Source organism: Oncorhynchus gorbuscha, linkage group LG13 (assembly GCF_021184085.1).
Source record: "Oncorhynchus gorbuscha isolate QuinsamMale2020 ecotype Even-year linkage group LG13, OgorEven_v1.0, whole genome shotgun sequence".
Classification (NCBI taxonomy): Eukaryota; Metazoa; Chordata; class Actinopteri; order Salmoniformes; family Salmonidae; genus Oncorhynchus; species Oncorhynchus gorbuscha.
In genome coordinates, this window is record NC_060185.1 from 42,895,457 (window position 1) to 42,922,366 (window position 26,910).

At 44.6% G+C, this 26,910-nt stretch overlaps 3 protein-coding genes across 5 annotated transcripts; 1 reads left to right on the forward strand and 2 right to left on the reverse strand.

Annotated features, from left to right (window-relative positions):
- Positions 1 to 3,075: 3,075 nt before the first annotated feature.
- si:ch1073-280e3.1 (complement C2) lies at positions 3,076 to 13,046 on the reverse strand. The gene is given in 19 exon segments (XM_046294558.1): positions 3,076 to 3,388; positions 3,390 to 3,415; positions 5,180 to 5,229; positions 5,365 to 5,497; positions 5,809 to 5,915; positions 6,482 to 6,558; positions 6,775 to 6,928; positions 7,149 to 7,278; positions 7,392 to 7,507; positions 7,675 to 7,812; positions 8,232 to 8,336; positions 8,442 to 8,573; positions 8,760 to 8,910; positions 9,131 to 9,264; positions 9,388 to 9,492; positions 9,646 to 9,819; positions 11,176 to 11,361; positions 11,506 to 11,754; positions 12,922 to 13,046. Coding segments are annotated over 19 exon segments (2,364 nt in total). The 5' UTR covers positions 12,980 to 13,046; the 3' UTR covers positions 3,076 to 3,249.
- A 598-nt stretch (positions 13,047 to 13,644) lies between these two features.
- Positions 13,645 to 21,144, forward strand: LOC123992924 (membrane frizzled-related protein-like). The gene is made up of 13 exons (XM_046294568.1): positions 13,645 to 14,141; positions 14,266 to 14,383; positions 14,647 to 14,778; positions 15,163 to 15,327; positions 15,503 to 15,722; positions 16,081 to 16,211; positions 16,605 to 16,730; positions 16,947 to 17,023; positions 17,176 to 17,324; positions 17,713 to 17,843; positions 18,135 to 18,269; positions 19,887 to 20,014; positions 20,395 to 21,144. Exons 1-13 carry the CDS (start codon positions 14,055 to 14,057, stop codon positions 20,617 to 20,619), a joined length of 1,824 nt encoding a protein of 607 aa, XP_046150524.1. The 5' UTR covers positions 13,645 to 14,054; the 3' UTR covers positions 20,620 to 21,144.
- On the reverse strand, positions 21,024 to 24,391 carry LOC123992929. 3 transcript variants are annotated; one of them, XM_046294575.1, is made up of 5 exons: positions 24,146 to 24,391; positions 22,403 to 23,302; positions 22,081 to 22,213; positions 21,803 to 21,880; positions 21,024 to 21,708 (listed from the first exon to the last, which is right to left on the reverse strand). In XM_046294575.1, the coding sequence occupies exons 2-5, from the start codon at positions 23,299 to 23,301 to the stop codon at positions 21,523 to 21,525; spliced, it is 1,296 nt and encodes a 431-aa protein (XP_046150531.1). In that variant the 5' UTR covers position 23,302; positions 24,146 to 24,391; the 3' UTR covers positions 21,024 to 21,522. The 3 variants fall into 3 exon arrangements, with proteins under 3 accessions (XP_046150531.1, XP_046150533.1, XP_046150530.1); XM_046294577.1 differs by lacking the exon at positions 24,146 to 24,391 and adding an exon at positions 24,032 to 24,109; XM_046294574.1 differs by lacking the exon at positions 24,146 to 24,391 and adding an exon at positions 23,435 to 24,011.
- Between the last annotated feature and the right edge of the window lie 2,519 nt (positions 24,392 to 26,910).

Sequence of the window (26,910 nt, forward strand, 5' to 3'; positions counted from 1 at the left end):
CCCTGGTGAGTCATGACGTCCACTCCGACCACATTACCCTGGTGAGTCATGACGTCCACTCCGACCACATTACCCTGGTGAGTCATGACGTCCACTCCGACCACTTTACCCTGGTGAGTCATGACGTCCACTCCGACCACATTACCCTGGTGAGTCATGACGTCCACTCCGACCACATTACCCTGGTGAGTCATGACGTCCACTCCGACCACATTACCCTGGTGAGTCATGACGTCCACTCCGACCACGTTACCCTGGTGAGTCATGACGTCCACTCCGACCACGTTACCCTGGTGAGTCATGACGTCCACTCCGACCACGTTACCCTGGTGAGTCATGACGTCCACTCCGACCACGTTACCCTGGTGAGTCATGACGTCCACTCCGACCACGTTACCCTGGTGAGTCATGACGTCCACTCCGACCACGTTACCCTGGTGAGTCATGACGTCCACTCCGACCACGTTACCCTGGTGAGTCATGACGTCCACTCCGACCACGTTACCCTGGTGAGTCATGACGTCCACTCCGACCACGTTACCCTGGTGAGTCATGACGTCCACTCCGACCACGTTACCCTGGTGAGTCATGACGTCCACTCCGACCACGTTACCCTGGTGAGTCATGACGTCCACTCCGACCACGTTACCCTGGTGAGTCAAGACGTCCACTTCGACCACGTTACCCTGGTGAGTCATGACGTCCACTTCGACCACGTTACCCTGGTGAGTCATGACGTCCACTTCGACCACATTACCCTGGTGAGTCATGACGTCCACTTCGACCACATTACCCTGGTGAGTCATGACGTCGACCAGTCACTGCTTCAACATTTACTCTACCTTTTAGTCATTTATCAGACTCTTATCCAGAGCAACTTACAGTAGTGAGTGCAGACATTTTCATACTTCAACAAGCGTATTGGTGTGGGAAATAAATGGAATAGAATAGAAATATCAGATTAGAATACAATAGAAATATTAGGATAGAAAAGTACTTTAATTTGTCCATATGCTTCCAGGAATTTGAATATGATAAAAATCAATGGAGACAAATCAGCAGAGAAAGTGTTCTGTGTCCACTGACTATATGAAAGGTGATTCTCGCTATGTTGTAGATACACTTTATGACCAGGTGTTGTACAGTCATGCATTGCACATCTTAATAGTGCCTGATTGTCTCTCTCGACTAGTTTGCTCTGAATCTTGAGCTGCAGTTCCAAACTCCAGAGTTCTTCCTGGTGCTGGAAGAGCGCCCCCTTCAGTCTTCCTCCATTTGATCCTGTGAGTAACCTGGTGAATATCTGGTATTCTGTCTGCACAGAATACGTATCTGAAACTTTTTAAGCCTCTGTATGAGTCTCTCTCTCTCTCTCTCTCTCTCCAGAGGAAACGTGACTCCAACGCCCGTCTGTATGACCTGCCCAGTGCCTCCATCACCTCCACCAAGCAGGAAGTCATCATTGCCGTGGGTTTCCTTGCTGGCAAGTGGACGTGTATTCCTTTTTCTTTCTCTTCCTCACTTTTTACTGACAACTATCTGCCTTTAAAAAAAATCTAGCCGGGAAATCAACCTTTTTCCACACACACACATCGTCCCCAAAGATCACCTGAACATGGTGAGTGGATCAGTGCACTGTTGGATCTCTTAACATCCACACACAGCCATCTACACACACTGACCTGATCTGTGTTTGTCAGGACACCCTGGGCTCGTAGCAGAGCTCTGTATCGGTCTGTGAGCGGGCTCTGATGGAGGGCCGCAGCATGGTGGAGGATAACACCAATTACACCTGCCTCTGTGCTCCTACGAGTGTGTGGAGCACTTTTGGTTTGTAATTCATGAACAACCTAAACCACGTACATAGCAGATGGTGGTAAATCTGCTACATCCATGAACCTAACCCTCCAGGTATGATGCTGTCAGCCAGAGTTTGGGCGTGTCCTGTTGCTGCTTCAACTTCTCTGCCTCCCTGGAGCAGGCCAAGCACAACAACAGAGTAGGTCTCCTCTCCATCTACGGAACTGCGTATACCAGACTACACATGATTCATTCTAGTAGAGTAGAAGGTAATGTGAACTTGGGACCTGATCGCCCAAACAGTATAGCCCAATCAGGAACTTAAACTACAACCATCTGGTTCAATGTCCACTTCTTAAACCTTATAAAGTACAGGCCATGGGAGACACCCAGTTCAATATAGGCTCTGAGGTGCTGCCCTGATGCATAGTGTTGTTCATTATTGGGCTCTTCCTGTGCTTTACAGTTCCCTGAGATGGTCCCTCACCACTAAGCACCTCAAAGTCGATGGCATGATCTTCCACAGTCACAAGTAAGTGACATTGAATATTATCAAGGGACTTCACAGCATCACATTGTCAAAGTAGGGATTCACTGGCCTCCACATTGGGTTGAAAGGATCAGAGCACACTAATATACCAAATATGTCTTTATGAATTTTATGGTTTACACAGCCAGCCCAATTCTGATCTTTTGCCCAATAATTAGCAAAAGGGCTGATCTGATTGGTTAAAAATATCAGAATTGGGTTGCCTGTATAAAGGCAGCATATACATATGTCATGTAAAATAAATGCATGTCCGAAGGTATTTGCCCACTCTGAACAGACTTTTTCTCTCCACACAGGAAGACGTTTGTGGCGCCCAGTCTATCGGAAGGTTTTTCAGAAATCCTGCGAGTTAATTTTGTCCCAACCTTTACAGACAACCAATAAGAGGCCCTCTTCAGGCAGTTCTCTGAAGGCTGATTGGGTGGCTGGCATTCGAACGCTATTCTAACCTAAGATTTGTCAGAATGTTACTGGTGCAGAGTAATTTCAGGAAAATAATCTAGCCGTTTTACCCTGTGGCTGTATGTAGACAAACTATTTAGTTACCTGCTGCTAATCAACAAATCACTGTTAGTGCACTACATACATTTGAAGGTACAGATGTTTTAACTAAATGTAACCACAGCAGACAGCATTTTTGTTTGATTTGCTTGAGTGTCATATTTTCTTGTCAGATATACAGTACTTGTTTCCAGAAAGCCTAAAAAGTAAAAAAAAAACATGAGTTTAATTCATTTTATATTTTAATAGATTGTTATTCATTTGATACATTTTACAATGGGTCCTATTCTGTAAAGTAGGGAAACGGAAAGGCATATTTTTCTGCTATTAAGCCACCTTCCTAAATTGGCGCTACTAAATCAATATTTTAAGCTTTTTGTGAGAATCCAAGTTGAAACTCAGTCGTCCATAGGTAGAAACTCCAGCTCCGCCCCCAGGTGCTGTTTTAACCATGGCAGCAAGTGGAAGACACTAATGTGGAAGTCCCTTGCATCAGGAGGGGGGCCTGTCACTACTGTCTTGTGGCTCACACACGTTCTTGGTGCCCCAGCTCACTACTCCCACCTGCAGGATAGATGGAATAGAACCGCGGGTGTGGATTCATTCCTACAGTTGAAGTAGGAAGTTTATGTACACCTTAGCCAAATACATTTAAACTCAGCTTTTCACATTTCCTGAAATTTAATTATATTAAAAATTCCCTATCTCAGGTCAGTTAGGATCACCACTTTATTTTAAGAACGTGAAATGTCATAATAGTAGCGAGAATGATTTATTTAGGCTTTTATTTCTTTAATCACATTCCCAGTGGCTCAGAAGTTTACATACACTCAATTAGTATTTGGTAGTATTGCCTTTAAATTGTTTAACTTGGGTCAAACGTTTCAGGGAGCCTCCCACAAGCTTCCCACAGTAAGTTAGGTTAATTTTGGCCCATTTCTCCTGACAGAGCTGGTGTAACTGAGTCAGGTTTGTAGGCCTCCTTGCTCTCACATGCTTTTTCAATTCTGCCCATTTTCTATATGATTGAGGTCAGGGCTTTGTGATGACCACTCCAATACCTTGACTTTGTTGTCCTTAAGCCATTTTGCCACAACTTTGGAAGTATGCTTGGGGACATTGTCCATTTTGAAGACCCATTTGTAACCAAGCTTTAACTTGAAATGTCTTGAAATGTTGCTTCAATATATTCACATAATTTTCCATCCTCTTGGTGCCATCTATTTTATGAAGTGCACCAGTCCCCCCTGCAGCAAAGCACCCCCACAACATGATGCTGCCACCCCCGTACTTCATGGTTGCGATGGTGTGCTTCGGCTTGCAAGCCTCCCACTTTTTCCTCCGAACATAACGATGGTCATTATGGCCAAACAGTTCTATTTTTGTTTCGTCAGATCAGAGGACATTTCTCCAAAAAGTACGATCTTTGTCCCCATGTGAAGTTGCAAACCGTAGTCTGGATTTTTTTATGGCGGTTTTGGAGCACTGGCTTCTTTCTTGATGAGCAGCCTTTCAGGTTATGTCGATATAGATAGACTCCTTTTACTGTGGATTTAGATACTTTTGTACCTGTTTCCTCCAGCATCTTCACCTTGTGAAGATTGATTTGCACTTTTCGCAACAAAGTACGTTCATATCTAGGAGACAGAACGTGTCTCCTTCCTGAGCGGTATGACTGCTGCATGGTCCCATGGTGTTTATATTTGCGTACAATTGTTTGTACAGATGAACGTGGTATCTTCAGGCATTTGGAAATTTCTCCCAAGGATGAGCCAGACTTGTGGAGGTCTACAATTTTTGGGGGGGGCAGATATTTTTTGATTTTCCCATGATGTCAAGCAAAGAGGCACTGAGTTTGAAGGTAGGTCTTGAAATACATCCACAGGTACACCTCCAATTGACTCAAATTATGTCAATTAGCCTATCAGAAGCTTCTAAAGCCATGACATCATTTTCTGGAATTTTCCAAGCTGTTTAAAGTCAGTCAACTTTGCATGTAAACTTCTGACCCACTGGAATTGTGATACAACGAATTATAAGTGAAATAATCTGTAAACAATTGTTGGAAAAAAGGACTTGTGTCATGCACAAAGTAATGTCCTAACCGACTTGCCAAAACTATAGTTTGTTAGCAAGAAATGTTTGAAAAATGAGTTTTAATGACTCCAACCTAAGTGTATGTCAACTTCAACTTCAACTGTATATGCCTGGTCATTGAATAGAGTCATACAAAAAAGTACACTTAGCTTGGCCTAATGAACCAAACACCAGATACTGGTACGTAGTTCTATATGCTAGTGTGAAGTATGTGGAAGGGGAGTTTCTCACTTGAAAATACCGCAGTCTGTTAAGAAGGAACAGAGCGCCTCCAGAGTCACCTGTCAGGAATAGTTGGATCATATCACACATGAGGATAACATAAAGGTTTATCCTATTATTTGTTAATGAATTAATGTATGTGTTCCCGAGTTGTATAATGTGACTTCCCATGCTGTCTAATCCTACAAACATACCTTTGCAAGTTACTGCATCTATATGATCGGCAGATCCGCCCGAGCACAGAAACCTGTCGGGCACGTATTCATTCAGCGTTGCATCGTGAGGAGTTAGAAGTGTGTTCTCAGCCTGTTTAATACAGTCAGGCCTCTGCAAATAGGAACATCAAACAATGGTTCTACCAATTAACACCGCGCCCTTCATACGACACCCTTCACAAACATGCACATCAATTAGACATAATTTGCAGGCATACATGCAGACAAACTCTTATTCACAAAGTACATTTGTAGAACTTCACTCCTCATACACAAATGGTAGTAAATGCAGAGCCAATGATATAGATTATATTGTAGAAGGCCTGTGGATTTGACCTATGACCTTTATGAATGTGTGTTTGTTGAGTACCACTAGCCTTACTCCCTGTATGAATGTGTGTTTGCTTGTTGAGTACCACTAACCTTACTCCCTGTATGAATGTGTGTTTGCTTGCGTTTTGCATCCTTGACTGTAGCCCCCTTGTTGATGAAGTAGGCTCTGGTCTCCTCCATGGGTAGCAGGGCTTTCTCTGCAGACACACGCTCCATTAACCGGTTATTATACACTCACCAATGTATTATTTATTCCACCTCTCTCATTAATGAGCTGTTCTCGCCCACAGGACTGCCACTGACTGGATGGTTTTGTTTGGTACTGGATGTGGCTCACCAGGGGTGGCCTAGTGGTTAGAGAGCTGGGCCAGTAACCGAAAGGTTGCTGGATCAGAATCCTCGAGCTGACAAGGTAAAAAAATCTGGCTTTCTACCCCTAAACAAGGCAGTTAACCCACTGTTCCCCGATAGGCCGTCATTATAAATAAGAATATGTTCTTAACTGACTGCCTGTTAAATAAAAATAAAGGCACCAATGATCACACCACGCTCAGTCACTTAGGTCACTTGTTTTGCCCATTCTAACATTCATTCAAACAGTAACTGGATGCCAGTCTGCCTCGTGACTCGCTGTCTGAGTCATCCATTTTCATGAACTGGGTGGTGTACCTAATAAACTGTCCAGTGAGTTGGGCTTGTCAAGCTAAAAAAAAAAAGGATTGCACTCCGTCTGCTTGTTCAGGAGGAGTAGTAATCATCTTACCGTGTTGTTCACAGGTGGAGTTGGGACTCATCTTCATGGCTCGGTTGGCAGGCTTGGTACACGGCAAGCAGATGGGCCTGTAGAGAACACATACCAGATAAACAACTCAGGGAGGTACAGGAAGTCATGTAGTTACACAAGAATAGAGTGAAATAAAGTACTCATATGTTAATATTGTAACAATGTCGTTGCTGGTGAATGATTTGACCAAGTAGATGGAATCGTGGTGGTTTGGAATGAAAACCATTTACAAGGGAATGATTTCATGAGCTAGTGTAGCTGCTCAAACCCACCTCGCCGTCCATGACAGCTTGATTGTTTCAACCTTGACCAGAGCAATGTCGTAGTCATAGAACTCTTTCACCTTCTTGTGGCTGAGTCCGTCAACGTTGTACTGTGGGTGCGAGATCACCAACAGCACCTTTGCTGCCTTATTTCCTTCAAAACCTGGGGGACATTGGCATGAGGTTGATCCTTACTAGCAAGCGTTACTTGGGGATGAAAGGTAGAATAGACATCACCTATTTTATCATCAGTAGTCTGTGCTATCTATCACCCGTGTTATAGATTGGTATTTCTAAATGGGCAGACGACACACTGCCAAATGACCCATGAACATTTTGAGGTCAATGCAGAGACCTATGTGCAAATTAGGTAGGCTACTGACCATGCTTCACAGTCACTTTCTCTTGGTCCACTTTCCCCTCAAATCTGATGGCAGAAAAGCAGTGAGCTGCGGTCAGGATCCAGTTCTGGGTCACGATGGATCCCTGGCAGGTCTCAGACTTAACGCCAGTCTGTAGAGGGATGAATAGAGTAGATTGTGTTTACTGTACATTCCTTGGTACTGTATTGAGTTATGTCTTTGATATCGTGTACAGTCTTCTATGTTCTGTTAAATGAGGCTTACTGTGATGACATTGACATGCCACGGCCTGGTATGGGCTTTCTTGGTGGGCCCAAACACCTCCTGATTCTCTGACACATCTTCCTGTGCCACCCCACACATGGTCACACTTTTATCACCTAGAAATAAATGCATCCTCACTATTGCATTTGACTTCATTCTGCGTGGTTCCGGCATTCTATTGCTAAATATACTACATACGACGACTTTGATGCAGAATTTGTACCAGGAAATGATCAAATACATTTCTTGCGGTAAATCTAATGATGACGCCAAGACAACCCACTGATCATGCTGTTGAACACTTCTCCCAGCTGTTTGTAGTCTTTCAGAATGAACAGGTGCTTCTCATGTCTCTTTCTAGAGGCAATCAGATTCAGCTCGTTCTTATTCACGTTGTCCCCAACACCAAACACGTAGACATCTGCATAAAATACACACACACACACACACACACACACACACACACACACACACACACACACACACACACACACACACACACACACACACACACACACAATCTGAGTAGATATTTATAAAGTCTTGAGTGAAGCATCATAGAGCTGTACGGTTGTCAGTGTGGCCCCCTGTGTAACTGTCCTAGCAGCTTGTCTTCAGTGTGGCTCACTGTGTAACTGTCCTAGCAGCTTGTCTTCAGTGTGGCTCCCTGTGTAACTGACCTAGCAGCTTGTCTTCAGTGTGGCTCCCTGTGTAACTGACCTAGCAGCTTGTCTTCAGTGTGGCTCCCTGTGTAACTGACCTAGCAGCTTGTCTTCAGTGTGGCTCACTGTGTAACTGTCCTAGCAGCTTGTCTTCAGTGTGGCTCCCTGTGTAACTGACCTAGCAGCTTGTCTTCGGTGTGGTCGAGAGCCGAGGTGCTGTACCCAAGCAGGGAGCGGATCTTAGCCAGGACAGCCAGGGGACTACCCCCTGTGTTGGAGTACCCTATGGGGCAGAGAGAATACACATGGATGCCTCTCTCCTCTCCCTACACAATGAACATTCTATTGCAAAAGTCCTTGAGTAGGTTGAACCCTCCCTACAATGTACCATCTGTTTCAATGAGGATGACGTTCTGCGTCTCACTGAATCGGGTCTTGTTCCTCTCTCTCAGGATGGCCATGCGTTCATACACTCGATACAGAGCAGCGTACAGGTTGGTGCCAGTCTTGTTCCCGTGGCCTGTAGGTGACAGGTAATTGTATCAAACCACACCAGGCACTCTATGCTAATCAGTCATGTATGCTAATCAGTCATGTATGCTAATCAGTCACGCACACCTCAACAATTGTCAACTGCTAATGTATATATTTTCCTGTACAGTGTCATAGCTTCACAAAGTGCAGAAAGGGATAGGTGCTGACATACTTCGGTGATCAAACGCTGCCAGTCTCTTTAGGACACTTTTTACGTTGCTCCTGACATGCTCATCCTTGCTGGACACAATGTCCACAATGTCTTTGGCCTGGCTGGCGTAGGAGATCACCTGGAAATTCAGCTCAATCTCGTAGCTGTCAAGCTGAGAGAGAAACCTGTTAGTTAGACTTTTGCGTCTTTCAGCGGCTTATCATAGAATAGTGTGTTGTTTACCATCTGTGAGAAGTTTTTTAAGTTCTGAGGATTCTCAGGGCTGATTTTGCAGGCACAGAAATGAATCTCCATTGAAAGTGCTTTTTCAGTCTAGGACTAGGCTTAATCTGCATCCTCAATGTTTGTGGGGACATAAATTAAAGTAAGACCTTGCGTATGAGGTCAGCAATGGCGCCCCTGGCCAGGTTAAAGTGGGTCTTGGAGATGCTGCCTGAGGTATCCATCAGGATGAACACGTTCATACGACCATCAGCCACCCGCAGGGTCCTACCAAAGGTGACTCCTGGAACGCAGGGACAAGATAGGGGGTGTAATGATCTCAGCTTAAAGTAACACATGACACACCGAGTATACACAGATACAGCATACTCACAAATGCAAGCACGTACACACTATAATGGACCACCTTTGTTTTTCTTGATGAACTCAGGTGACAGAACATCCATGACTCCAGACAGAGAGCCTCCCATAGCCTCTGCCACTGCACTGGGGGAGTCAAAGGCATACTGGGCTGTTTTGAGACAGATATTAACATATGCAGAACTTTGACTCTGTAAATAACATTGGATTGAAGTGTACATAGAAAAAGGTAGCATGTAGGTATGGCCATAATGTTGCAGAAATTTATTAGTCTAGCGTAGCCTGGTCCAGTCAAGGCACTGACTTTGGCAGCGTGTCTCTGAGCCGCTCCACTCCCTGGACTCCAGACACACCCTCTCGGCTGAGCCCAACAGGTCCAGACCCATCTGGCAGCGGTACTGGACCTTCTCCCCTTTTCGGAAGCGGCCCTCGGACCTCAGGGCTCCCGGGGGCACACCTGGGTTCTTACAGTCATCAGCTGAAATGAGAAGATTTTGAATGAGCCATAAAGGTCTGTTAAATGGCATATATTATTATATTATATAGTACTGCAAAAAGCATATGCAGAGGGTTATAATGCATAATATGAAAAGCGCCATTCATCTCTGTGCCTGTCAATGTGTTTCTACGATTCAAAAAGCTTCTTATACCTAAGTATCATACCGAAGTAAATGGGGCTCTATGCACGCCTGTATGCACTTGAACACACTGCAACCAGCTCTCAACTAATAAATGCCCTCTCACACCAACCAGACCTCTGTAAGAGTGGGCATTGGCCTGAATGCACACCATATCTATATCAACGGTAGTTACAACTTTACCACTATGACAGAGTCCAAAATGGCAGCCTATTCCCTAAATAGTGCACGGGGCCCTGGTCAAAAGTAGTGCACTATAAAGAGAATAAGGTGGCATTTGGGACGCACCCTATGTCTTCAGTGTAAAGGATGTGTTTATGTCAATAGAGCGGTAGTGCTTAGTCAGGATCGTTTACGTCCAGCCACAGGGTATATAGTGATTAATACAACATGCCCAGCGGTTTCATACAGGAAATCTGAGTGTTGAATCAGCTGATAGCCTTGGCTGATATTGAACCAATTAGACTAATCACACTACCTTAATATGGCGGTCTATTTAGTATACCAGGTTTGCACAAAAATTCTCTATGCGCTTCTGTTTTTGGTGACACGCACATTTTTTATTAATTTCATTAATTTAACCTTTATTTAACTAGTCAAGTCAGTTAACAAATTCTTACTTACAATAACGGCCTAGGAACAGTGGGTTAACTGCCTTGTTCAAGGGCAGAGCGACAGATGTTTACCTTGTCAGCTCGGGGATTCGATCTAGCATGCTGTAACATGCACTACTCGCCATGTGTGTGTGCTTTCTGCTTTCGCACCCCAGCCTCCACCCGTTGCGGCTCTGCTTTTGTTTCGGTCAGGGGGATCGGTATAGGTACATTGTTCACGGCCTGTTATTAATATACCTTACATGATTTATGCTCTGGCAGTGAGCCACCCAGAAGGAGCAGGGCCTAATGCCAAGACTATTGTACATGTATTGTAATCTTCTAATAAATGGTTAAACGAATACGTGGCGTTTCCTGTCTGAACTTAGCTAAGGTAAAGTCCACTCTCTTTGGCACAGTTTTATGAATCAATACTGAGATTGTTTTGCACACAAGTTCTTTGCACCAAATATTACCTCTACCTTAATGTTTTACTTCTGATATGAATCCTCGTTCTACCACTTAATATATTGTGCACCGTACAGAGACACGTGCTGAAGCTTACTTTACCTGGCATGTTGTACAAGGGTGAGTGCTTCTCACCTTGGCTATCACACACTGGGATGGTGCCTGTCCAGTCTCCTAGAGAGGTGCAGTTCCTCTGAGCCGACCCAGACAGGCTGAAGCCACTGTGGCAGGAGAAACTCTGGCTCTCCCCTGGCTTCAACCACTGTTCCCTGGGCCAGAACTCACCATGGTCCAATTGGAGCTGGCCTGGACACATTATCTCTGTGAGAGAGAAAGAGAGAGCGAGAGAGGGGGAGAAACACATTGTGTGAGAGAAAGGGATGGAGAGACAGAGGAGAATACAGCAGTAGTTTATCAGATACTAACTCATCACCTGCCTCCTTCTGTATCCCCCGGAAACACTACCTTTACAGGAGGCTTGCGACACTCGTCTGCCATCGGCCAGTCTCATGGAGGACCACTCCCCATCGGCGCTGCACACCCGTTGGCTGATGGGGTACGGGTAGTGTCCTGCCTTACAGTGATAGGTCAGCACGCTGCCCTCGGTACCTGCCTGAGAGTAGGACACGTTGCCGCCTCTGATCTTCTCAGCGATGGAACAGTTCTGGGGCGGTTCATCCTCATAGTCCCCGTAGTCTTCCCCCTGCATCCACACTGAAATACAGGCAGACATATGACTGAAATCCAGACATATTCCTGGAATGCAGACATATTCCTGAAATGCAGACATATTCCTGAAATACAGGCACATTACTGAAATGCAGACATATTCCTGAAATAAAGGCACATTACTGAAATGCAGCCACGTTACTCGTTATTATATGAATAAAGACTTGATAATATTCCATTTTGACATGCCCCTCCGTGAATCCTTTACCATCTGTCCCTCATTTTAAGGTCAACCCTGTGACGTGAACTGAACTCTTGTTTTAATATGGTGAAACCTTATTTTTTCAATATTTCTTTCAAAAGAAACATTAATCATGTAAAAGCAGGTGAGCTGTTTTTTATTCTCTGGTGTTTTGTGGCAGAAAGCTGAGCATAACACACCCTGTTACCCATAGATAGGCTAGAAATTGTTGAACCATTTGTTTTTTTTGTGAAGCTGGCATTCAATGACTTGCCACTCCCTGTTGCACACAACAAGCTTCCTTTCCTGTTGTCACAAGGGAATGTTTATTGATTTATTTTACCTTTATTTAACCAGGCAAGTTAAGAACAAATTCTTATTTTCAATCACGGCCTAGGGTCAACTGCCTGTTCAGGGGCAGAACGACAGAACAACAGATTTGTACCTTGTCAGCTCAGGGGTTTGAACTCGCAACCTTCCAGTTACTAGTCCAACGCTCTAACCACTAGGATACCCTGCCACCCCAGGACTGATTTATGATGAAATCGCCAACCCTGTTAAGGTCAACTTTATTTGGCACTTAATAGGCACTTACTATTGTGATTTTATTAATTTAACATCTTCAGATGGGATTTTTTTAAATGAAGTGTGCTCTTTATGACAGAATGTTAAAAATAGTTGTAATCAAACGTGTTTTTTTTTTTTTTTTTTTTTTTTTTTTTTACAAAGTTACACTTCTAAAAAGGCTCATTGTTGGTGGAACGACCCACACACATTTCTGAAATACATATGTACATATGACTGAAATACAGACACATTACTGAAATACAGACATGACTGACATACAGACACGTCTGACGGAAATTCAACATTTTCCTGAGATACAAACACATCACTGAGAGATCGTGAACGGTGTTGTTGGTTACAGTAACTTCTGACTCGTGCATCTCCCTGACCATCTCAGTACTCACCCTCTTTGACAGAGCTGAAGGAGAAGGCCGCACACAACAACAGAGTGACAGCATGCATGACAAGTATGTGCTTACTCCTTTCTGTCTCTGTTGGCGTCTGACTTAAAATATATGTCTACAAACGATGTAGTTCTCTTGTTTGATGAGTGACTATCCATTAACGAACCACAGCAAACACAAAAGCATGGATTGAGTCACGTTTTCCCAGAACTGGGTGATTTCACTTTACATTTAGGATTCATAAAACACTATTATCTATGTGTTGGTATCTTTATTTGAACTGTAATATCTTACTTTGAGACTCAAATAGCCTCTAATATTTAGAAATTGTTGCATCATCTACTGAGTCAGTATTGAAGGGGATGACCATCAATGAGAATCAGAAATGTGGTTGTAAAACAGAAACTTAAATCTGAGATCAAATCCTTTTAACCCAGTTCCACTACAGGGTCCCAACTTCACTCCAAGTTAGGGCCATGTTGCCAATACACTGTATGATTTGTAAATTACACAGTTTGTGCTTGCCATTGTTTGTGAGTGTGTAGTGTGTGAGAAACGTTTTAGGAGATTAGGTGATCATTGTGTATTATAGAGAATTTACTCTGAGCGTCCCCCACACCCCACTCCACCCAACCCCCCTCCTGCCCCAGCGCTCAGTCCTCTCAGCTGACTCGGCTTTGTGGAACACTGTGAAGGAAGTTCTAGGCGTCTTTTATAACAAATTACTCACCCTCAACAAAACAAGAACAGACTACACATCTACCTACCTCACACACACAGACACGCCATGACTTAATAAAGTGATGAAAGGAGAACCGAACTATAAACACCGGGGGGGACTTTCACTGGATTTTAAACCTCAAATTGGTGGACTAAATATTTTGTTCTTGTGGGATTTTTTTACATTGTGGATTTATATAGATATATAAATATATTTTGGGGGCATTCGTAACAAAATGATGAATCAATCACTCTGGAAAGATACAGGCCTCTTTTATCTGTCACATTGAGATTTCCTGCTGAAACATGACCTTTTCGCCTTTCACATTCCAACACACCTTTTGTTGCTGTGCTCTTAACAACAACACAAGACTACGTTGTGGGTCGAGTGGGTATTAGGATGTGGATTTTCAATGTTTCCCTGGAAGACTGAAACTGAACCGAAGATGACAGACCTCACCGAAGTATCTATTTACTCAGAATCCTCTGACATTTACAAAGTGAGGACAGCGACAGCTTGTGTGGGCCTGGAATTCTGGTTTCAATTTTTATGTCAACCTTGTATTTCATGGTGGGAAGTTACTTGGTGTTCCATGTTATACCAATTGTCTTTTCTTTTCCCAGAACGTTTTCTGCAACCCCGCGTTTGAGCTCGAGGGTGAGCGTGAGGAGAAAGTGGAAGGATTCAGTCCTGCCAGTACTGTCATGTCCCCAGAACCAGTGAAGAACCAAGCAGCAAACAGTGAGTCTGACAACCTAGTTACCCCGTTCCACAACATCATATAACACCGGAGTTGGATATGCAATAGGATTGGTTGTTTCCAGATGCCAAGACCTATTCAATTTGACCTAGTTGTTGTCTTCCACAATAGGAAAGTGGAAACAAGAATTATCTGAGGGACAGGAAGGATACAACAACTTCACGTTTCCTCAACCACCCATGTCTTTCCTCCCATCTTCCTCCCTGTGTGTGTGTGTGTTGGTTTGCGTGTGTATGTGTCCCAGGCCGAGGTGTGTTCAGTGTGTGTGTGTTGCGTCTGCGAGGTTCGTGGTCTAGCTGGGGGGCCCTGGCGGTCTCTGCTGCTGCTGTGCTCCTGGTAGCAGCCCTGGTCCTGGCACTGGTGCTCATCTTCACACGTGAGGGATGGGATGGGGATGAGAAAAGTGGGAGGAGAGGGACCACACAGATACTGGAAATCGATGTAATTCTATGGGTGGAACAGTGGGACCTCTGATCCTCAAAAGGAACTGATTACAGAGCATGGTGTACATACATTTCACTCATCTCTCAAACAAAGCAGGAAGAACCCTAATTTTTAAAACATCACCAACATGCATTAACGTCATAGACACCTACATAATTATTGACACAATGTCCTTATTTAAACTAACATTGCCAATTCATACACTATATGGTTCCTTGAGCATGGAATAGCAGAACAGTACCTATGAACATCACAAACTTGTGTCATTCACTAATGTCCTCTTACTCTCTCTCTCACTGGGTTCTTCACACCACAGAACTAAAGGGGCAGAGTGTGGATGGGGAAGTGGTGTCGACCAATCCCCTGGACTTGTTGACTGGAGATGGACTGCCTCGTGGTCTACCCACAACCCCCACCAACCACAGTCAGAGGGACAGTATAGTGGCCCCACAGCCAGCCAGATACCCTACCCCTGAAACTAGTGGGTATTTATCTACTACAGTTGTATCCATAGAAAAAGACTAAGTAATTATATTCCAATGATTGTACCTTACCTATGCGTAATTACCTACAAATAGTGTACGTACAACACAGTAATAATACTGTGATACACTACCCTGTACTTTTCTCACTGTCTGTCTGTCTGTCTGTCTCAGGATGTGGGGGTGTATTGACAGACTCAGAGGGTAGCTTTAGCTCTCCCAACCACCCTGGGTCGTATCCCCCAGACTCTCTCTGTGTCTGGGTGATACGGGCGCGCCCCCCATCCCTGGTCCAGATCCATGTGTCCTCTCTGACCATAGAAGGACCGTCCCCCTGCCTCTTTGACTGGCTGGAGCTTCAGGAGGAGATGGAGCAACCTTCTGTTGTCACCAGGTGGGTCAAACGCACTGTGTCTAAACCTGTTTCGAGGTAGAAGATGCCTCTAATCACAGATCTAGGATCAGATGAACCTATATTGAAGGGGATGTAACATATAGTGACTATGGACACGTTTTACATGCTTCTGAACCTAGTGCATGTCAGCCTCTTGAAAAAGCATCCTCTTCATGTCACACTGTGGCAGCTAGGTGGCATACAAGTTCTGTATAGGTAGCAACTCTTTCTACTTTATGCCCCAGACGTTTTGTTTTGCAGTTCTGCTGTTCAGGGATTTTAGGTGAAGAATAACGATACATTATGGTTGCCTTTTGGGGGCAGACATTTTCAACGTGAACGTTTCTCTCCACCCTAGGTTCTGTGGCAACGTGGCACCCCCTACTGTAAACACCAACAGCAGCACTGTGTGGGTGACCTTTCGTTCTGACGGGAGCATCGGAGGCAGAGGCTTCACCGCCCAGTACCACGCCATCACACCTGAACAGAGTGAGTACTGGGTCAGAGGTAGAATCAACAGGTACACTGAACTGATCTTTGCCTTAGGAAACATATATGTTCACAGTACATTAACACGTAACATCAGCAACGTGTGTGTGTGTGTGTGTGTGTGTGTGTGTGTGTGTGTGTGTGTGTGTGTGTGTGTGTGTGTGCGTGCGTGCGTGCGTGCGTGCGTGCGTGCGTGCGTGCGTGCGTGCGTGCGTGCGTGCGTGCGTGCGTGCGTGCGTGCGTGCGTGCGTGCGTGCGTGCGTGCGTGCGTGCGTGCGTGCGTGCGTGCGTGCGTGCGTGCGTGCGTGCGTGCGTGCGTGCGTGCGTGCGTGCGTGCGTGCGTGCGTGCGTGCGTGCGTGCGTGCGTGCGTGCGTGCGTGCGTGTGTTCTCAGAGAGCTGCTCCAGGGAGGAGTTTATGTGTGACCACGGGCGCTGCATCCTGCCTGTGTCAGTGTGTGACGGTCAGCACCACTGTCATGACCTCTCTGATGAGGCCAACTGCAGCCACAAGCACAAAGGTAGGAACAGGGTGTGCTGCACAGTACACACTCAGCTACAAGCAAAATAAGGCTGATGTGTAAAATGGTATACTCGCACTGTCATTCGTCTAAGTCTCGTTCATCACGTGGACAAAGTCGCGAGGAAGCCTGGTAATCAATTATAGTAAAAGGGCAATTGTTTGCTTATCCTATGCAAAACAAATTATCCTCGTTTTTTGCTATGTTGTTGAACAGAGTGTGGGGGCCAAAAGACTGGACCCTACGGCTACCTAGCAACTCCAAACCACCCAAAACCTTACCCTCATCAACAGGTACTGTACCTACCTACACCTGATCTAGCAAATCACCAAAATCACCAACATGCATCATATCTAATTGACATACCCAGCTATATACCCAGAATAGACTTCATGAAATCCTACCATGGTAAATGATGTTTAATTTACTCTTATTTCTCCGTCAGTTGTGCACATGGCAGATCTCTGTTGAGGAGGGTCATGTGATCAGGCTGAGTTTCCTCAACTTCAGTCTGGAGACCCAGGACGTGTGTGAGTTTGACTATGTGGAGGTGCATGACAGTGCTGACAGCGGGACCGGCAGAGTACTCGGACGGTAAAATCTGTTATGTCAGCTTCACAATGTGTTCTTTCATACACTACCTACAAATGAGCTCAGAAGGGTTGAAAAGGGAAAGTTCAAAGCAAGTGCATCCAGTCAAATGACATTTTCTGAAATCAAGCATAGAAATCAAGCAAGTATGACACTATATGACACTATATGTGTACCATAAAACATTCAAAACAGTAACAGCACTCTTAATTGATAAGAAGGTGTACCGTAGTAGCCTGTGGTGGGGACTCCTATGGTTGCAAAACAGAAGATGGTCACAAACAGATCTGGAACCAGGCTAATTGTACCCTACTGTGCCACAGCCTGTAACACAGTACTCCTGTTACTGTACCACAGCCAGCTCTAGCGTTCCTTCTCTATCCTGTCCCAGGTATTGTGGCACTAGCCTGCCTCCTGAGCTGACCTCCTCTGGGCCCCAGATAACTGTGGTGTTTGTGGCTGACGAGGGTGTAGCAGACAGTGGCTTCAACGCTTCCTACCAGGCCATCTCCCTTTCCGAGAGTGAGTCCCCCCCCCCCATACACAGATGAGTAGTGTTCAGTAGGAAAGACTGTAGCAAAAAGTTTAGCAACAATAAACAAGGTTCCATTCAGGTAGTACCTCCCCGTTTCACTCTGTTTCAAAACGTTTCCTTCTTACTGAACACGACCCAGATCGGTATCCCTGTATCTAGTCTATTATGGCTCTTCTAACGTAGAATATAAGCCAATTTATTAAAACATCTAACAGTGGTTTAAGGGATTTGCGCTGGAAATATGAGGAGTGGATCACCCGTTTCCTTGTTTGTGACAGGAACATGCAGTCCTCCTCAGTTTGCCTGCAGCAGTGGGGAGTGCCTGCACCAGGAGTGGCTGTGTGATGGCTGGACTGACTGTGTAGATGGGACAGATGAGCACGACTGTGACAACTCAACCTATCCCCCTTTCAGTGAGCCATCAATACACAACACACACATCATATAAACTCAAAAACAGAAACGTCCCTTTTTCAGGACCCTGTCTTTCAAAGATAATTTGTAAAAATCCAAATAACTTCATAGATCTTCATTGTAAAGGGTTTAACCACTGTTTCCCATGCTTTTTCATTGAACCATAAACAATTAATGAATATGCAACTGTGGAACGGTCGTTAAGACACTAACAGCTTACAGACGGTAGGCAATTAAGGTCACAGTTATGAAAGCTTAGGACACTAAACAGGCCTTTCTACTGACTGAAAACCACCAAAAGAAAAATGCCCAGGGTCCAAGCTTATCTGTGTGAACGTGCCTTAGGCATGCTGCAAGGAGGCATGAGGACTGCAGAGGTGGCCAGGGCAAAAATCGCAATATCCGTACTGTGAGACGCCTAAGACAGCGTTACAGGGAGACAAGACGGACAGCCGATCGTCCTCGCAGTGGCAGACCACGTGTAACAACACCTGCACAGGATCTGTACATCCAAACATCACACCTGCGGGACAGGTACACAATGGCAACAACAACTGCCGAGTTATATCAGGAACGCACAATCCCTCCATCAGTGCTCAGACTGTCCGCAATAGGCTGAGAGAGGCTGGACTGAGGGCTTGTAGGTCTGTTGTAAGGCAGGTCCTCATCAGACATCACTGGCAACAACATCGCCTATGGGCACAAACCCACCGTTGCTGGACCAGACAGGACTGGCAAAAAGTGCTCTTCACTGACAAGTCACGGTTTTGTCTCACCAGAGGTGATGGTCGGATTCGCGTTTATCGTCAAAGGAATGAGCGTTACACCGAGGCATGTACTCTGGAGCAGGATCAATTTGGAGGTGGAGGGTCCGTCATGGTCTGGGGCGGTGTGTCACAGCATCATCGGACTGAGCTTGTTGTCATTGCTGGCAATCTCAACAACAGCGTAACAAGGGAAGACATCCTCCTCCCTCATGTGGTACCCTTCCTGCAGGCTCATCCTGACATGACCCTCCAGCATGACAATGCCACCAGCCATACTACTCGTTCTGTGCATGATTTCCTGCAAGACAGGTATGTCAGTGTTCTGCCATAGCCAGCGAAGAGCCCGGATCTCAATCCCATTGAGCATGTCTGGGACCTGTTGGTTCGGAGGGTGAGAGATAGAGCCATTCCCCCCAGAAATGTTCGGGAACTTATAAGTCCCTTGGTGGAAGAGTGGGGTAACATCTCACAGTAAGAACTGGCACATCTGGTGCAGTCCATGAGGAGATGCACTGCAGTACTTATTGCAGCTGGTGGCCATACCAGATACTGACTGTTACTTTTGATTTTGACCACCCTTTGTTCAGGGACACATTATCCCATTTTTTATAGTCACATGTCTGTAAAACTTGTTCAGTTTATGTCTGTTGTTGAATCTTATGTTCATACAAATATTTACACATGTTAAGTTTGCTGAAAATAAACACAGTTGACAGTGAGAGGACGTTTCTTTTTTTGCTGAGTTTATTTGTATATTTGTAACACAACTGTTAAGCCTTCAGTAGAATGACTCCATTATGACAGACTAGTAGCCTTTTCTGGATCCGTCTCTCCATGCCTCTCCCCCAGGCTCGTCCTGTGAGCCCATCGAGGTGAAAATGTGCCAGGGCCTGAGCTACAACCTCACTTCCTTCCCTAACATCTGGCTGTCCATTGCTGACCAGAGAGAGGCAGCCACGCTGCTCCGCCAGTACATGGTGAGACCGCACACCTGGCCTGTCAACACACAACCACACCGAACAATAGCAATTTCACATTAAATTGATATTTTATTTATGGGTTTTCAGTTAACTTGAATATTATTTGTAACATAATATAAGTGCATAGTGGTAGAGGCTGCTGAGGGGAGGACGACTCATGATAATGTCCGTAATGGAATGGCATCAAACACATGGTTTTCATGTGTTTGATACCATTCACCCCATCCCAGCCATTACACTTGTTTCTACCACGATAAATCAACTACACACTGAAGAATACCATAAATGGGATGTGCAGGACCTCCCTTAAGTGTTTGATTCTGATGGAACTAGATACTGTACAGCCACTCTCCTCTGTGGTTTGTGGTTATTACTAGGTGCTGACGGAGCTGCCGTGTTTCCAGCCTCTGCGCCAGCTGGTGTGTGGGATGTTTATGCCCCACTGCAGCCCTCAGGGTGGGGTGCTGCAGCCCTGCCGGTCAGTGTGCTCCTGGGCAGAGCAGCAGTGTAGTCAGGCCCTGGACGTATTCACCTTCAGTTGGCCCTTCAACTGCCACCTGCTGCCTGACTCCCAAGACCCTATGGAGTGCTCCAGTCCCTGATGCCTCTGTAGCTTAGCACTTTCCCCCCTGAATGTGCTACAGTACAACCATAGTACTGAGAGGAATCCAACACAGGACTGACTAGAAGAACTCTTAAGAATACCATCAAAGCTCCAATCTTTTCAAGGAACCTCAGAGACATGTAATAAAGAATCACAATGTTGCACTCTGCCGACTCAATATGGTGCTAGCTTTGTACAGCATAATACAGATGTATGGAACACAACTGGTTGGAGTTTACGTGGGAATAGAAAATAAATGTACATATTAACAAAAGCATTATGGAATTTGACATACTGTAACTTGATGTTTTGCAAATGTGTGTGATTGGACCATGCATTTTCTGTATAATGAATTTGACTGAATTATGTTTTCCTTTTCAACAACCAGAGACAATACCTGTATGTTGTACATCAAATGCACATTTGTTGCAATATATTTATTTATGTCTGCATGTCATAAAATAATGATTGATCTTGTCCAGAAGCCTATGGAAATAACATTTAAAAAAAGGATAAGAAAACATTTTCTGACACACCCGAAACATTGTGAGTTGCTTTCATAAAGGTTAATGAATGACTGAACTGTCATGATTTGACCTTTCTAGGGAGTACTGCAGGTTATTATGTCAGTATTATAAAATACAGTGATATTACAATCCAGTGGCTTTGACATGGAAGGTGATTGTTCCTTACATCACCTTACCTGATATCTCATATATTCAATATATCACTTCTGACATGTACCGTTGGTTATAAGGGATACATTGACTATAAGAAGTCATCAATTGATCTATAACCCCCAATGATTGATTTCACATATGAAACAAATAATCAATTATTCTATAATCACAAATACTTTACAAAAAAAAAAAACAGTATTGATGGCTGGCATGATTGGTTGTCATGGTGGCATGATGAGTTTGAGCGTGTGTTCGAGGGCCACGGCAGTGAGTCCCCACACGCGGTGCTTCCCGTTGCGGATCACAGGCAAGGTGTATCCATATCGCTCACCGGTACGGAAGTTGGTGTATCCCCGATTCTGTGGGCTGCATACGTGGGAGACCGACAGGGTGAAGATCTCTTCTACCTGAGAAACAAAGGTAAATGTCATTTTTACTCCACATTAGGCGGTAAGTGTTATTTCAGCCCAAAGGGGAAAAAAAGAGTGATTGTAACTATACCTCGGCAGGATTTGGCTTGAACGACAGCGCCTCCAGGGGCCCGAGGTTGGCCAGTACAGGGGCTATCATCATTCCAGACTGAGAGAAAAATGTGCCATGATTAGAAAAAGCAGCAGATAAACAATTTACATAGTGAAGACATATTAAGAAATGTTTCACTGAAAGAATACTACCCAATCTCAAATGGTATAGAGCAGAGGGGAGCTACTAACTGTCAGTGCATCACACAGAAAGGGTTGGGGATCATGGAGGATTATGGGTAGGGTTAAGGTCCTCACCATATCCCTGAGTGGTTTCAGCACGCCCCAAACTTGGTTTGTTGCCACAGTGACGCCCAGTTCCTCACCAGCTTCTCGCAGGGCGGTGTCCACAACGTCCTTGTCCGAGGGGTCACGCTTGCCCCCTGCAAAACTGGACATTCACACAACACTGTCAATTTCCAGCCTTATGTATTACTTCATACATTCATTTACATGACAATATTGCCAAACCACACTAATAAAAGTTGTCAATTTCAGAGTAATTAAGTTCTGTCAAATGACATATGTCAAACATTAAATACCCCAAAGCAGTGGGAATGGTGCAGGAGTCTGTGGTTACCTGACATCACCCTTGTGTCTGCCCTTCAGTGCTGTGGATCTGAGGGTGAAGAGGAAGGCGGGCTCTCCCTCCACGGAGCAAAGAGAGACCAGCACAGATGCCCACTTCCCCTGGGCCTCACTGGAACCCCTCTTCCCCCAGATGTCCTTCTCATAAAGAGCCACGTTAGGCCCCAGGCTCTGACGGCAACGCGCCTCGTTCACCAATGAAAGGCACTCCCTCAGAGCACCCACTGGGCAGGAGGCAGTTGCCTGGTGCAGGCCGCGGCTCTGGAGTGAAAGGCTTCTCTGGGGATCCACAGTCCACAGTTTGGGTGTGGACGCAAGCAGTCTGTGAAAAATGCCCTTGCCACTTTGAACAGGACTGTAACTATTACTTTTAACACTGAATGTGACGTTCACCTTCTCCTCAGCAGATAAACATTGGCTACCATTGTCAGTTTGCCTCCTTTGTAGAAGGCACTTGAGGTCACTAAAACATTCAGAGACTTTAGAATTGCCCAAATGTTCCAATAAAGTGGTTTTCCAAGGGTCACATGCTACAAGCACCGGCAGTCGTGGTGTACGGTTCAAAGAAACAAAGCTAGAGTCATGAGACAATTGAGGACGGTTGGGAGGGGTGGCTTTTTGTAAGGGGTGTTGAGGTGCAGCATTTAGGAGACAACTCCCACAACAGGAGGTGCCTCTGCTAACAAGTTGTGAAGAAATGGCTGAAGAGAGGGATACTTCCTCCTCCCCTCCATCCCCCTGACAGAGACTTCTCCCTGTTTTGGGTCCAGGCCACCTCTGACAGGCGTGCTCAGGTAGGGCAGGAACGTTGGGGTTTCTGCCAGACAGCTGCAGGGGTCTGTGGGTCCTGACAGGGCATGTCAAGGCCAGCATCTGTGGACTCCTGAACATTCTAGAAAACAGAGACGAGACAAAATAATCATTTCCATTGCTCCACTAAACAAGGCTCAATGATTATGTCAATTAAAAAAAGAAGAAGCCTATTTTGACATGAGTACAGTGCAAAGAAATAGGTTGTCCTCACTCTTCACTGCAGCAGTGGTTCTCAAACCGCTGCTCGTGAATTTCCAGTGCTAGCACACCTGATTCAAATTGCCAATTAATCATAACCTTAATTAACTTAAGGGAATCACGTGTGCTAACGTTACTTCGGGGCTACAATATAATTGTGACTTGTCTGGTGGTCCCCGAGGTGAGGTTTGAGAACAGTTATTCAAGACTACTTCAATACAAAGAAGAAACGAAAAAAAGCGTAACATATGTCATTTAAGATTACACATTCTGTAGCTAACATTATGCAACAACGCTGAAGGTTCAAGTTGCTGTCTGCTAATGTTAGCTGCTAGCACAATGCAAACGCAATCTGGCTAGCTAACGTTAGTTTTATAACCAACGCTATTCAAGGTTACGTTAATTAGCTAATTCAGTTTTTAAGTCAGCTACTTTAAAAAGGGCTTAAAGGTAACGTTAGCTATTATCAAAGTTGTCAAACAAATCCAGTTCGGGTCTAGCTGTCTATAGCTAACGTTGCCGTAGCTAGTGAGGCAATGTTCCCAAGCTGTCATACATTTTGCTTGCAAGTTTTCGCATGCAACTAGTACGAACAAATTAAGTAAATCACATCACAAGGATCCCAATCTTATTCCCAGTCCGGTAAGAAACGGAGGTTAATGAAACCCCTGGTGCACCTCCCTAAACAACTCAAATAAATATTACATAGCGGTAGACAACTGACCTTGAACATCGACAGCAAGCTACTGCGCCAGTACCCAATATGTCGCTGAAAAAGCTTCATGTCAATCACTTGCCCGTACAAAGTGAAACGTTATCAACCATTTAGAGTTGTCATACCACAAATAATATAAGGCCTGTCAAACCATTAACTAAACATAATCGTGTATGACGTTAAGATTTTCAAAAGAAAATAGCTAGGACTATACTAATTTCTTAATAGATGCAGGGCAATTCCACGGTGAGAGAGATTTCTAGGAGACTCAGATTTTTCACTTAATGTATGCCATTCAAAAACCATTGCCTTTTAAAGTTTAACAAACCATAACTCTAAGCACAATGACTACTTTGAACAATTTACACTGAATATTTTACAAAACAACATTTACTGGAAGAACTGGGCAGATGCAAATGTTGGTAACAGAATTTCTGTAAAATCTCCTTTTATTAACAAAAAATTGTTGACCATGTTTTCCATGAACTCTTAACCCTTTTGTTCCCAAATATTCCCCAACCTTGCCACAAGGCAAATAGTATGCCATAACCTTGACATGTAATCCTTTTTGTTTTGATATATATATAAACTCAGCAAAAAAATAAAGTCCCTTTTTCAGGACCCTGGGTTTCAAAGATGACTTGTAAAAATCCAAATAACTAAACAGATCTTCATTGTAAAGGGTTTAAATACTGTTTCCCATGCGTGTTCATTGAACCATAAACGATTAATGAATATGCAACTGTGGAACGGTCCTTAAGACACTAACAGCTTACAGACGGTAGGCAATTAAGGTCACAGTTATGAAAACTTAGGACACTAAATAGGCCTTTCTACTGACTGAAAAACACCCAAAGAAAGATGCCCTGCTCATCTGTGTGAACTTGCCTTAGGCATGCTGCAAGGAGGCATGAGGACTGCAGAGGTGGCCCGGGCAATAAATTGCAATGTCCGTACTGTGAGACGCCTAAGACAGCGCTAAAAGGAGACAGGTCAGACAGCTGATCATCCTCGCAGTGGCGGATCACGTGTAACAACACCTGCACAGGATCGGTACATCTGAACATCACAACTACGGGACAGGTACAGGATGGCAACAACAACTGCCCGAGTTACACCAGGAATGCCCAATCCTCCATCAGTGCTCAGACTATCAGCAATAGGCTGAGAGAGGCTGGACTGAGGGCTTGTAGACCTGTTGTAAGGCAGGTCCTCACCAGACATCACTGGCAACAACGTCACTTATGGGCACAAACCCACCGTCGCTGGACCAGACAGGCCTGGCAAAAAGTGCTCTTCACTGACGAGTCAAAGATTTGTCTCACCAGGGGTGATGGTCGGATACACCGAGGCCTGTAGTCTGGAGCGGGATCGAGGTGGAGGGTCTGTCATGGTCTGGGGCGGTGTGTCACAGCATCATCGAACTGAGCTTGTTGTCATTGCAGGCAATTTCAACGCTGTGCGTTACAGGGAAGACCTCCTCCTCCCTCATGTGGTACCCTTCCTGCAGGCTCATCCTGACATGACCCTCCAGCATGACAATGCCACCAGCCATACTGCTCGTTCTGTGCGTGATTTCCTGCAAGACAGGAAAGTCAGTGTTCTGCCATAGCCAGCGAAGAGCCCGGATCTCAATCCCATTGAGCATGTCTGGGACCTGTTGGGGAGGGCTAGGGCCATTCCCCCCATCCCCCCAGAAATGTCTGTGAACTTGCAGGTGCCTTGGTGGAAGAGTGGGGTAACATTTCACAGCAAGAACTGGCAAAACTGGCAAAAAAGTCCATGAGGAGGAGATGCACTGCAGTACTTAATGCAGCTGGTGTACTTAAAACTGACTGTTACTTTGGATTTTGACCAACATCCTTTGTTCAGGGACACATTATTCAATTTATGTTAGTCACATGTCTGTGGAACTTTTTCAGTTTGCCTCAGTTGTTGAATCTTAACTTTGCTGAAAATAAACGCAGTTGACAGTGAGAGGACGTTTTGTGTGTGTGTGTTATATATATTATATATATTATATATATATATATATATATATATATATATATATATATATATATATATATATATATATATATATATATATACTACCATTCAAGAGTTTGGGGTCAATTAGAAATGTCCTTGATTTTTAAAGAAAATCCCATTTTTGTCCATTAAATTAACATAACATAATATTGTTCAGAAATACAGTGTAGACATTGATAATGTTGTAAATGACTACGTAGCTGAAAACGGCAGATTTTTTATGAATTGTCTACATGAGTGTACATAGGCCCGTTATCAGCAACCATCACTCCTGTGTTCCAATGGCACATTGTGTTAGTTAATCCAAGTTTATAATTTTTAAAAGTTTAATTGATCATTAGAAAACCCTTTTGCAATTATGTTAGCACAGGTGAAATCTGTTGTTCTGATTAAAGAAGCAATAAAACTGGCCTTCACGTCAACAGTGAAGAGGCGACTCCAGGATGCTGGCCTTCTAGGCAGAGGTGCAAAGAAAAAGCCATGTCTCAGACTGGCCAATGAAAAGATTAAGATAGGGAAAATAACACAGACACTGGACAGAGACACTCTGCCTAGAAGGCCAGTCTGAGATACGTGTATTTGTATATGTGGACATACCCTTTGCTGACAGGTGTATGCAATCGAGCACACAGCCATGCAATCTCCATAGACAAACATTGGCAGTAGAATTGCCTTACTGAAGAGAGCTCAGTGACTTTCAATCTGGCACCGTCATAGTCAGTTTGTAAAATTTCTGCCCTGCT

Bases quoted from the DNA above. Each gene is read 5' to 3' on its own strand.
- LOC123992924 (XM_046294568.1), top strand. From the start codon at position 14,055: ATGTTTCCCTGGAAGACTGAAACTGAACCGAAGATGACAGACCTCACC. The intron at 14,779-15,162 runs GTGAGGGATGGG...TTCACACCACAG, and splicing joins ACTGGTGCTCATCTTCACAC to AACTAAAGGGGCAGAGTGTG. The intron at 17,844-18,134 runs GTGAGTCCCCCC...TGTTTGTGACAG, and splicing joins GGCCATCTCCCTTTCCGAGA to GAACATGCAGTCCTCCTCAG.
- LOC123992929 (XM_046294574.1), bottom strand. From the start codon at position 23,517: ATGATTAATTGGCAATTTGAATCAGGTGTGCTAGCACTGGAAATTCAC. The intron at 21,881-22,080 runs GTGAGGACCTTA...TTTTTCTCTCAG, and splicing joins TGAAACCACTCAGGGATATG to TCTGGAATGATGATAGCCCC. The intron at 21,709-21,802 runs GTATAGTTACAA...TTTGTTTCTCAG, and splicing joins TCAAGCCAAATCCTGCCGAG to GTAGAAGAGATCTTCACCCT.